A 12,214-nucleotide genomic window follows, 5' to 3' on the forward strand; every position below is an offset into this window, starting at 1 on the left:
GTGAAGGTTCTCTCCACCATCTGGATGTGGCTGTCTGCAAACCCATAGCCCTGAGGGTAACATGGAGATGTGATCATGATGCTGAACCCAAACTGTTCAATGAATCCCTTAAATTCTCCAGAAGTGAATTGGGTGCCATTATCACATATTATTCTTAGAGGAGTTCCTTGCTCAGGAACTGAACTCATTCCTGCAAAACTGACTGTCGTAGCTCTCAAACCTGTTATCTTTCTGGGAGCTTTGTGCGGTATTCTGCAACTGAGATGCCACTCTTGATTGTATATGGCTATGATAGCTCCCACAATGGGCCATGGTCTGGATGATACTGCAGCAGTACTTTCTGCCTCGTGTCTCTGTAATTCTAACATGTAAGCACCTCCAGAAAGCAAACCCAGTCAAACTTGCAAATGAGACATTCTGATCGGACCCATCGTGTAAAACTTCCTAATAGAGCTCTGGTATACCCAGTACGTTCATTTCCTAGTATGACTTTTTTTTCTGATTTTTTTCTTCCCCTCTTGGCATTTTTCAATGTATTTGAGATGCCTATGCACCAGTAGCTCAGTGTAAAATTTGTTCTGAGAACTGCTCCTAAGAAGTGCTATGTGATGTTTTGTTCCAATTAAAGCTCTAAATAAAAAAAAGTATGTCATTGTATGTTGGAATCTGCTGGCCTCTGCTTCTTTGTGACTGCTGTTAACTTCCCTACCTCCAATCTGACCCTTGATGGGTACACAGTGACCCGCTGGTACTTCACCCGATTGCTCATGTCTGACCTGAGTTGGTGTTGTTGGCTCAATCGGTCTATTATGGATCTCAGATCAATATTGAAGAAGGGATTACTGTACCATTCCTTCGATATCTCCTCGAATTCCTTCAATGGGGGCACATTCACTGGCATGGCCATAGCAGAAGCAGTTTCCCCGCACCACCAATTCATACACAGCGTAGTAGTATTTTTCTTTAATCTCATGCCGTGAATCAAGCAGATTGTCTCCCAGGGTGTGTAACTTGGTGAAATTCACACGCAGGTTGGTGATCTTCAATAAATCTTCAAGAAAGCAAGAATAAAGCATTGAGAAATCCAAACCATTCAACGGCAGGAAGTTTGACAGAGGAACCAGCATGGGCACGAAGGGCTGAATGGTCTCCTTAAATTCTGTATCATATTTACTTCTGAGTAAATGAGTTTCAACAAATGAAGCCCTATCTTTAATGAATTACACCCTGAAACCAGTAACTTCAATTTAGACTTTCTGGAGTTGAAATACAACCAAGAAGGTCAGAGGAACAGAGAATCAGGAATAGGCCATTCAGCCCATCAAGCCTACTCTGCCATTGAATAAGATCATGGCTGATCTGTTGCCTAACTCCATGCATCTATCTTGGGCCCATAACCATTGATACCCTTGATTAATAAAGATTTGTCTTTCTCAGATTTAAATTTAACAATTGAATTAGCATCTACTGCTGTTTGTGGGAGAGAATTCCAAACCTCCACTATTATCTGAATGTAGTAGGCAAAGAATTGGCAAATGGAGTACAACGTGGGAAAGTATGAGGTCATGCACCTTGGTAGGAAGAACAGAGGCATAGACTGTTTTCTAAATGGGGAGAAAGTTCAGAAGTCTGAAGTGCAAAGAGACTTGGGAGTTCTAGTCCAGGATTCTCTCAAGGTAAACCTTGCAGGTTGAGTCAGTCGTTAGGAAGGCAAATGCAATGCTAGCATTTATTTTGAGAGGACTTGAATATAAAAGCAGGAACGTACTTCTGAGGCTCTCTAAGGCTCTGGTCAGACCACATTTGGAAAAGTGTGTGCAGTTTTGGGCCCCATATCTCAGGAAGGATGTACTGGTTCTAAAGCGTGTTCAGAAGAGGCTTGTGAGAATGTTCCCGGGTTCAATTCCCGTCTTGGGCAACTGTCTGTGTGGAGGTTGTACATTCTCCCCGTGTCTGTGTGAGTTTCCTCTGGTTTCCTCCCACAGTCCAAAGATGCGCAGGTTAGGTGAATTGGCCATGCTAAATTGCCCGTAGTGTTAGGTGGATTAGTCAGCAGTAAATGTAGGGGGGTGGGTTGCTCTTTGGAGGGTCGGTGTGGACTTGTTGGGCCGAAGGGCCTGTTTCCACACTGTAGGGAATCTAATCTAATCTTAACCTAAATTCTGATAAAGGCCTAGTTTGTCTAATCTCTCTTCATAACCCTTGAAGTCCAGATATCATCCTTGCAAACCTTCATTGAACTCCCTCCGGGGTCAAACCATCCTTCCTAAGGTGTGATGCCCAGAGGCCGAAGGGCCTGTTTCCACACTGTAATGTAATCTAATTTAATCTCAGTACTCCAAGTGAGGTCTGATAGGGTTTTGCATAACTGCAACACAATCAAACATTTCACAGCCACAGCTAAAAAAATTAGCCCCATTGCTTTGGGTGTGAAGTCACATCTAGACCAGACCAAGTAAGGACAGCAGATTTCCTTCCCTAAGGGACATTATTGAACCAGATGGGTTTTTATGACAATGAATATTTACATGGTCACCATTTTAATTCCAGACTTCTTTTTACCAAATTCAAGTTACATCATCTGCCATGACAGGATGCAAACTTGTGTCCCTAAAACATTAGCCTGGAAACTGGATTATTAGCTCAGATACACTATCACTGAGCCACTGCCTCTCCCTTGCTGGGTGAAAATTCTTTAACTCCTTTCCTAATAACACTGGGTTTCCCTAAACCCCAAGAACTGCAGTTCTTCAAGGAAGCAGCTCACCCACCTCCTTCTCCAGGCCAGTTAGGGATGGACAATAAATGCTGGCCCGGCCTTCAACACCCACATCCCTAACAATTGAAAACAAAAGCAGCAAGCCAACAGAAATCGGTCTGTCTTGCTACTGATCAGAGGAACTTGTTCCACTTTTTCCATCTGGGCGGCACGGTGGCACAGTGGTTAGCACTGCTGCCTCACAGCGCCAGAGACCGGGTTCAATTCCCGCCTCAGGCGACTGTCTGTGTGGAGTTTGCACATTCTCCCAGTGTCTGCGTGGGTTTCCTCCGGGTGCTCCGGTTTCCTCCCACAGTCCAAAGATGTGCAGGGCAGGTGAATTGGCCATGCTAAATTGTCCGTAGCGTTAGGTAAGGGGTAGATGTATGGGTGGGTTGTGCTTCGGTGGGGCGGTGTGGACTTGTTGGGCCGAAGGGCCTGTTTCCACACTGTAAGTAATCTAATCTAATCTGACTTTTGTATTTCAATAAACTGAGTGGATAAACTTGGTGGGAATATGAGTTGGGAGGAGAATGCAAAGACACTTTAAGGGGATTTATACACAGGCTGAGTGAGTGACCAAGGGCATGGAATATATTGTGGATAAATGTGAGGATTTCCATTTTGATAAATTGAGTAAAGGTGTAAAGAATTTCTTAAATAGTGAGAGATTGCAAAGTGGTGCAAGAATAAAGATGTCTTGCTACTGTTAATTAGAGCCTCAATAATTTTTTGAAATTCATTTGTGGGATGAGGACATCGCTGGCTGGGCCGAATATTTATTATCTGTAGCTGCCCCTTGAGAAGGTGGGGGTGAGCTGCCTTCTTGACCCGCTGCAGTCCATGTGCTGTAGGTAGACCCACAATGCCCTTAGGGAGGAAATTCCAGGATTCTGACCCAGTGACAGTGAAGGAATGACAATATATTTCCAAGTCAGGATGGGGAGGGACTTGGAGGGGAATTTGCAGGGGTGGTGTTCCCATGTATCTGCTGTACTTGCCCTTCTAGATGGAAATAGTCATGGATTTAGAAAATGCTGTCAAATGTTTCACACAGAGGGTGGTACGTGTGGGGAATGAGCTGCCAGAGGAAGTGGTGGAGGCTGGTACAATTACAACATTTAAGAGGCATCTGGATGAGTATGTGAATAGGAAGGGTTTGGAGGGATACGGGCCGGGTGCTGGCAGGTGGGACTAGATTGGGTTGGGATATCTGGTCGGCATGGACGGGTTGGACCGAAGGGTCTGTTTCCATGCTGTACATCTTTATGACTCTATGACTCTAAGATTAGATTCCCTATGGTATGGAAACAGGCCCTTCGGCCCAACATGTCCACACTGACCCTTCAAAGACTAACCTCTGACTCATGCACCTAACACTATGGGCAATTTAGCATGGCCAATCCACCCTAACCTCCACATCTTTGGTCTGTGGGCGGAAACCAGAGCACCCAGAGGAAACCCACGCAGACATAGGGAGAATGTGCAAACTCCACACAGAGCTGGAATCGAACCTGGATCCCTGGCGCTGTGAGGTAGCAGTGCTAACCACTGAGCCACCGTGCCACCCAGGTGAAAAGATCTTTGGTGTATTTTTGAAGTGCATCTTATAGATAATACAAACTGCTGTTACTGAGCATCAGTGGTAGAGGGAATGGATGCTTGTGTATGGCTTCTTGAACATTGTTGGAACTGCACTCATTCAGGCAAGTGGGGAGTATTCCATCACACTCCTGACTTGTGTCTGTAGATGGTGAACAAGCTTTGGGGAGTCAGGAGGGGAGTTACTCACCGCAGTATTCCCAGTCTCTGACCTGCTCTTGTAGCCATTGTGTTTATGTGATGGTCAATGATAACTCCCCAGGATGTTGATAGTGGGGATTCAGTGATGGTAACACCATTGAATGTCATGGGGCGATGGTTAGATTGTCTCTGACTGGTTGATAGTCATAGCCTGGCATTTGTGTGTTACTTGCCATTTGTCAGCCCAAGGCTGGATGTTGTCATGATCTTGTTGCATTTGTATCTGCAGTGTTGTGAATGGTGCTGAACATTATGCTAATATCCCCATTTCTGACATTATGATGGAGGGGAGATCGTAAGAGATCTCACCTGGAGCATTGCGTATAGTATCAGAAAAGATTGACTTGTCACAGAAGGAGTACACCGTAAACTGATTCTGTCCTGTGAGGAAAGATTGAAGTGATTGGGTTCCAAGGAAGGATCACTTGACTTGAAAAGTTAACTCTGATTTCTCTCCACAGATGCTGCCAGATCTGCTCAGCTTTCCAGAAACTTCCATTTTTGAGGAGATTGGGCCTGTATTCTCTAATGCTAGAAGAATGAGAAGCAATCTCAAAGAAATATACAAATTTCTTAAAATAATAGACAGGTTAGATGAAGAAAGTTCCCCTGGCTGTGCAGTCTAGAACATGGAGACACAGTTTCAGAAGAAGGGGCAGGTCATTTAGAACCAAATTGAGGAGGAATTTCTTTCCTGTAAGGGTGGCGAATCTTTGGAACTCTCTATCCTACAGGCTGCGGAATCTCAGTCATTGAGTATGTTCAGGACACAAATTTATAATTTCCTGGTTCTTAATTATATCAAGCAAACTGGAAATAGTGGGAATGAAGGATTAAGTGAGATGATCAGTCATGATCTAGAATGGTGGAGCAGGTTCAAGGGGCTGAATGGCCTACTGCTGACCCCATGTTCCTTTAACAAGTCATCACACATGGAAACATTTACTGGCAATTTATCACACACCCTGGGGAAGCTCCAAGCATGAGTGTGCCTTGAGACCTTGTTACACAGTGCATGGGCTAACAGTGATTGACTAATAAATCCCAAAATAGACCATGTTTCAGACCCAACACTTTTTTCCAAGTGCAGTCTTACGAATGAAAATAAGAACCTATCAGAAGTGTCATCTTTCTCACAGAGTCACAGAATAGTGACATCGTAGAAGGGGACCACTTGGCCGTTTATGACTACACTGGCTTTCCAAATGAGCAGTTCATTTCATGCCATTTCCCTGTTCCCTTGCGATAACAGTGGCAGATGGAGTTCAACCCTGCCAAGTGTGAGGTTGTCCATTTTGGAAGAACAAATAAGAATGCGGAATACAGGGTTAATGGTAGGGTTCTTGGTCAGGTGGAGGAACAGAGGGATCTTGGGGTCTATGTACATAGATCTTTGAAGGTTGCCACTCAGGTGGATAGAGTTTGTAAGAAGGCCTATGGAGTATTATCGTTCATTAGCAGAGGGATTGACTTCAAGAGTCGTGAAGTGATGTTGCAGCTGTACAGGACTTTGGTTAGGCCACATTTGGAGTACTGTGTGCAGTTCTGGTCGCCTCACTTCAGGAAAGATGTGGAAGCTTTGGAGAGGGTGCAGAGAAGACTTACCAGGATGTTGCCTGGAATGGAGAGTAGGTCGTACGAGGATAGGTTGAGAGTTCTCGGCGAAGGATGAGGGGTGACTTGATAGAGGTTTATAAGATGATCAGAGGAATAGATAGAGTAGACAGTCAGAAACTTTTTCCCCGGGTACAACAGAGTGTTACAAGGGGACATAAATTTAAGGTGAAGGGTGGAAGGTATAGGGGAGATGTCAGGGGTGGGTTCTTTACCCAGAGAGTGGTGGGGGCATGGAATGCGCTGCCCGTGGGAGTGGTAGAGTCAGAATCATTGGCGACCTTTAAGCGGCATTTGGATAGGTACATGGATGGGTGCTTAATCTAGGATAGAAGTTCGGCACAACATCGTGGGCCGAAGGGCCTGTTCTGTGCTGTATTGTTCTATGTTCTATGTTCTATGTTCTATGTTCTAACCCTGCACATGGTTCCTTTGCAAATAACAATCAAACTACCTTTTCAACTCTTTGATTTCTACTCTATGTCTCTACTATTCTATCAGGTAGCAAATTCTAGGCTCTAACCACTTGCACAGTTGGAACGTTTGCTCTTGTGCTGCCTTTCCTTCTTTTGCTAATTTCTTTAAATTGGTGCCCTCTCATTCCCGATTCTTTCGCTAGTGGAGACAGTTTTTCCTTATGCCCTCGGTCCAGACAGCTCGTGAATGTTAACACCTCTATCACAATCCCTCTCAGCCTACTCCTCTCCAAGGTAAACAGTCCCAGTTTCTTCACTCTATCCTGATAGCTGAGACTGTTCATTCCTGGAATCAATGTCATCAATTAATCCTCTGCCCAATCCTTCATGTCCTTCCTAAAGTGTGGTGCCCACAACTGGACACAATATTCCAACTAAGACCAAACAAGGTCTAAGACCAACCTCTATGCTCCTGTACTCTATGCCCTTGTTATATTTAAATTGTTCATTTCATGAGAGTCAGTGTCATTGATAAGGTTGGCAATTATTGCCATCTCCAATTGCCCCAAGAGCAGTTCAGACTCTGGAGTCACATTTAGGCTAGATCAGGTAAAGATGACTGATTACCTTCCCTAAAGGATACGAGTGAATTAGATGGGTTTTTATGACAACCAATAATGGTTATATCATTGCCAAAAGCATACATTTTATTGAATTAAAATTCCACCATTAACCACGGTAAGATTCAAATCCACATCATCAAACTGTTAGCCTGATTTCTGGATTACTAATCCAGAGATATGACCAGGATGGCACTGCCTGTCCCCATGAATAAAACACTCCATCCCTATCTCTGTAACCTCTCTCAGCCCTTACACCCCTCTCTATCTCTGTAACCTCCCTCAGCCCCTACACCCCTCTCTATCTCTGTAACCTCCCTCAGCCCCTACACCCCTCTCTATCTCTGTAACCTCCCTCAGCCCCTACACCCCTCCCTATCTCTGCAATCTCCCTCAGCCCCTTCACCCCTCTCTATCTCTGTAACCTCCCTCAGCCCCACACCCCTCTCTATCTCTGTAACCTCCCTCAGCCCCACACCCCTCTCTATCTCTGTAACCTCCCTCAGCCCCTACACCCCTCTCTATCTCTGTAACTTCCCTCAGCCCCTAGACCCCTCTCTATCTCTGTAACCTCCCCCAGCCCCTACACCCCTCTCTATCTCTGCAACCTCCCTCAGCCCCTACACCCCTTCCTATCTCTGTAACTTCCCTCAGCCCCTACACCCCTCTCTATCTCTGTAACCTCCCTCAGCCTCTACACCCCTCTCTATCTCTGTAACCTCCCTCAGCCCCTCCACCCCTCTCTATCTCTGTAACCTCCCTCAGCCCCTACACCCCTCTCTATCTCTGTAACCTCCCTCAGCCCCTACACCCCTCTCTATCTCTGTAACCTCCCTCAGCCCCACAGCAATCTGAGATCTGTGTTCCTTTAGTTCCAGCTTCTTAAGCCGCCCATTTGCTGTCATTCCACCAATAGCAGCTAAGTAATTAGCTGTCTAAGTCCTAACCTCTGGATACCCACCCAGAGTCTCTCCACTTTTATAACTCAACTTAATTTAAGTTGCTCCTTAAGGTCCACGCTCTCGAGCAAGCCTTGGTCATCTGTCAATATCTCCTTGCCTCAGATCTCAGTCAAGGATAGCAGCCACGATTGACCTTTCCCCACTTGGTCAACTAATGGAGATAACCTACCAAACCAAGGATGGAATTTGGGATCAGCTCTTCCTGGGTGATGGGCAAGCTTTCTGAGAAAAGTCACAAAGCCTTTCCAATGATAGTTGCTTTCTAAGCATTAATACACCCCCATTATTTGTCTGTTTTGAAGATCAATCATTACTGTTTATAGGCCTCTGTTGAAACGTTGCTTCAGCCATGAGCTATAAGAACAGAACTTACTCTGGATCTGAGGACTGTACGGATCTTCAATAGGAATTGCTGGATCCAGAACCCTATAGATTACCTGTGAAGTAAGAAAACAACTTTAATCAGAAGATAAATCATTTAAGGGGAAAGGAAAATTCAACTGCTTGGCTCACGAACCATTCGGACCAGGAATAGTCCCTTTCCTCATCCATTCCGAATTCTGACCCACTCATAAGCCTGTCTGTATCTGTATTGAGCTCTCTCCCCATCCGGGACGCAAAATGTTTATTCTGTTTTTCTCTGTACAAACGCTGTCAGATCTCTGAATTTCTCCAGCACTTTATGCTTTTGTTTGTTTCAAATCACCAGCATCTGCAGTTCTTTGAATAAAGAAAACAAAAAATATACTCTCCACTGAGGCTGCCAGGCTTGCTCAGTTTTTCCAGCAATTTCTGATTCGGTTTCTGCAATTCTTTGCTTTATTTAAGTTCCCTTCTTATTTGGTCAAAAACATGTTTTAATCCAGAAAGCAACCAAACAGTTCAATATATTCCAGTTTTTCACATAGTCCATGAACATAGAAATGTAGATCTTAGAAGAGGTGGTGATCTAGCAGTAATGCCACTGGACCAGGAACTTTGATGGCAAAAGTGAGACTGCAGATGCTGGAAACCAGAGTCTAGATCAGAGTGGTGCTGGAAAAGCACAGCAGGTCAGGCAGCATCTGAGCAGGAAAATCGATGTTTCGGGTAAAAGCCCTTCATCAGGAATAGAGGCAGAGAGCCTGCAGAGTGGAGAGATAAATTAGGGGGAGTGGGGTTGGGGAAAAGGTAGCAAAAAGTACAATAGGTGAATGGGGATGTGGATGAAGGTGATAGGTCAGAGGGGAGGGTAGAGTGGATAGGTGGGAAGGGAGGTAGGCAGGTAGGACAGGTCATGGGGACAGTGCAGAGCTGGAAGGTTGGAACTGGGGCAAGGTGGGGGGAGGGGAAATGAGGAAACTGGTGAAGTCCACATTGGTGCCCTGGGGTTGAATTGGGGTTAAAGGAATCTAGAACCCTAGACTAATGTTCTGGGGATAAGGGTTTGAATCCCACTGTGGCAATGGTGAAATGTGAATTCCATAAAAATCTGGAACTAAAAGTAAGCCTACCAAAGACTGTGTAACCACTGCTGATTGTTGTGAAAACCCACCTGGTTTACTAATGCCCTTTAGGGAATGAACATTTTTCATTTTACCCAGTCTGGCTGACATGTGACTCCAGACCTACAGATATATGCTTCACTCTTAACTCTTCCCTGGGCAATTAGTGATTGGTAATACATGTTAGACTAGGCAATGATGCTCACATCCCAGGGAGACAGAAAAAAATGTCCAAACATTTTTCATTGTTATGTGCACAGACTTCAGCATTAACTTCCAATAAGCACTCACATGTGCATTTAAATATGTTAAGTCAAAGGTTATTGTCCCATATTCTCTACTCCTTCAGCACCTGCAAAATATCGATAACTAACTGCCAATGAAATATCAAAAGAAGACGCTGTACTTAAAGATACATTCCACAAAATGTTTAAGCTTGCTAATTTTGTTCTCAGTACCTATTTCTGACTATCTCTGTGTGAGGTATAAGGTCTCACTCAATTTCCTGCTTAACGGATTCTTGTGTTCCAGAAAAAGAGGGGAAAATCACATTACACTTGTAAGTCCGTCATGATTTTCACAATCAATGAATGGCTCTTTAATGTGAGAACTGCAATAGACAATTTATGCACAAATAGCTCTCACAAATAAAAGTATAATAATCAACAGATATAAATACTGGTCACAAAAACAAGGAGAACTTCCACGCAGTCTTTCAGTGCTGGATTTTGGGGTTCTGTTATTGCATAGATCCCAGACCAAACATGTCTTATACCTTTAAGACAGTTGGATGGCGTCATGACATGATGCAGAGTAAAGGTAGCTGCGTCACCATCAATAACAATAATAGTTGTCTGTTTGCAGTTAATTCATCTTTGCTCTGTGTAGGCTTTAAGCACTGGACCTAGATTATATGTAAGTCTGATATCTGGCAGCAATGTAAAGTTAGTGTTCCTAATAAACTTGAAGACATCTGTCTCAGCAAGGATCCAACCATTGTGCTATGTGTTGTTAAGGGCTAACATACAAGAAAACTCAGACCATATCAGACTGGCAGTGTGCTTTTACCCAGAAACCCCATCAGTAGGATCTTTTGCATATACCTGAGGAGGAAGACAAAGCCTTGATCAATGCCTCACCTGTAACACAGTACTGCACTCCTTCAGTGCTGCACAGAGTTTAGGTCCTGCAAGGAACACATTAGACCACTCAAATCCCTGAACAAGCAATTATTTTGTTACTCACTTCTCCCTCAGTTGATGGCTCAATGTCAGAGTAACGCGATTCACAGATAACATCATCCACCTTTCTGAGGGGTCCCCGAGAGACATGCGGGAAGTCAGTGGCACAATCATAACTGAAGTACCGATAGACCTGCCATGTGCGGCCAAAGTCTGCAGAGCGCTCAATCAACATAGCAGCAGGCCTGAAGGTCTGTGGAGAGACAATACAATTGCACAGTTAATCCTTTCCCTCTGATCACCATCACCACCCATCCCACACTGTTCTTGTTCTTGGTGCTACCAGCAGCACCAAAGCAGCCATGCCTCAAGCCAGATTCAACTCAGCATTGGTAGGGTATTTCCACTCTCCATGAAGGGGCTGATTTGGTAGACGGGTGGGGTGGGGAGGCGGGGCAATTTATGGAGCACCAGAATCATGGCCTGTTCCCTCCCTTGTACCCCAGAAAAGTTCTGACCAACGTTAGTGTCCTTTCTTCAACATTAGCTAAGAGCAGCCAGCTTTGCACAGTGCAAGCATCAACCCCAAGGCTATAGTGGTTGGTGTAGCTAACACCATACTGAGGCACACAGGGACAGGTACAAAGACAATTTTTAAAAATTAATTCTTGTGATGTGGGCATTTCCTGCTCATCCCTTTGGAGCTTCTTGAGAATTGGTGAGTATCGAACTGCTGCTGCTGATTGTCTGATAAAACCAGAGGTGCTCCTGGATCCATTGCCAAGCTCAGTTAAACCTTGGTGTACTGTACACCTACCTTGAATGTCATGATGAGGTGGGTGAAGTGGAACTCTGCCTCCAGGTCCAGACGTAAGTGGACATTGGACACACCTGGAGGACAGACAGTCAGATCCATCAGTTTCACTGAATCACAAGATTTGGCCAGGAATGGGTGACAGGTGGGTCACATGACACACGTTACACACTGCAATCAGAGTCAATACCAGGAAGCAGCCAAGACTGGAAAACTTAGCTGTCAGCCTGACCAGCATCAACCTGGAGACACTTTAGTTCAGCTCCGAGTACCACAAGATTACACCAAGTCCAGGTCAGACTGCGAGGCTGCTGTGTCAGAGAGCTACAGGAAGGCTATGCTAGTAACACAGAAATGTAACATTCGCACACTAAGAGGCAATCTCCAAACATTGACCCAGTGATGAGGTTACAAACCACACAGCTCCAGCACATTTCCAAACCAGTGAGTGATATTATATTTTAAACAACTTCAGAGGAATATATGGCCAAGAATCAGCTGGCAAATTAAGATAGACTTAATCCCATCAGGCGCTGAGTTCCCATGGACATGGTGATTTCTT

At 44.7% G+C, this 12,214-nt stretch overlaps 1 protein-coding gene across 2 annotated transcripts in view; it reads right to left on the bottom strand.

Moving 5' to 3' along the window:
* lamb2 (laminin, beta 2 (laminin S)) overlaps window positions 1-12,214 on the bottom strand; it is a 212,105-nt gene that overhangs the window by 160,391 nt on the left and 39,500 nt on the right. For both annotated transcript variants that reach the window (XM_072581737.1, XM_072581738.1), the window contains exons 4-7: window positions 11,656-11,729; window positions 10,903-11,091; window positions 8,547-8,610; window positions 849-1,051 (exon numbers count right to left, since the gene is read on the bottom strand). In XM_072581737.1, coding sequence (XP_072437838.1) covers window positions 849-1,051; window positions 8,547-8,610; window positions 10,903-11,091; window positions 11,656-11,729 — 530 coding nt within the window. The remainder of the gene's footprint in view (window positions 1-848; window positions 1,052-8,546; window positions 8,611-10,902; window positions 11,092-11,655; window positions 11,730-12,214) is intronic.

The sequence above is a fragment of the Chiloscyllium punctatum genome, chromosome 12 (assembly GCF_047496795.1).
Source record: "Chiloscyllium punctatum isolate Juve2018m chromosome 12, sChiPun1.3, whole genome shotgun sequence".
NCBI lineage: Eukaryota > Metazoa > Chordata > Chondrichthyes > Orectolobiformes > Hemiscylliidae > Chiloscyllium > Chiloscyllium punctatum.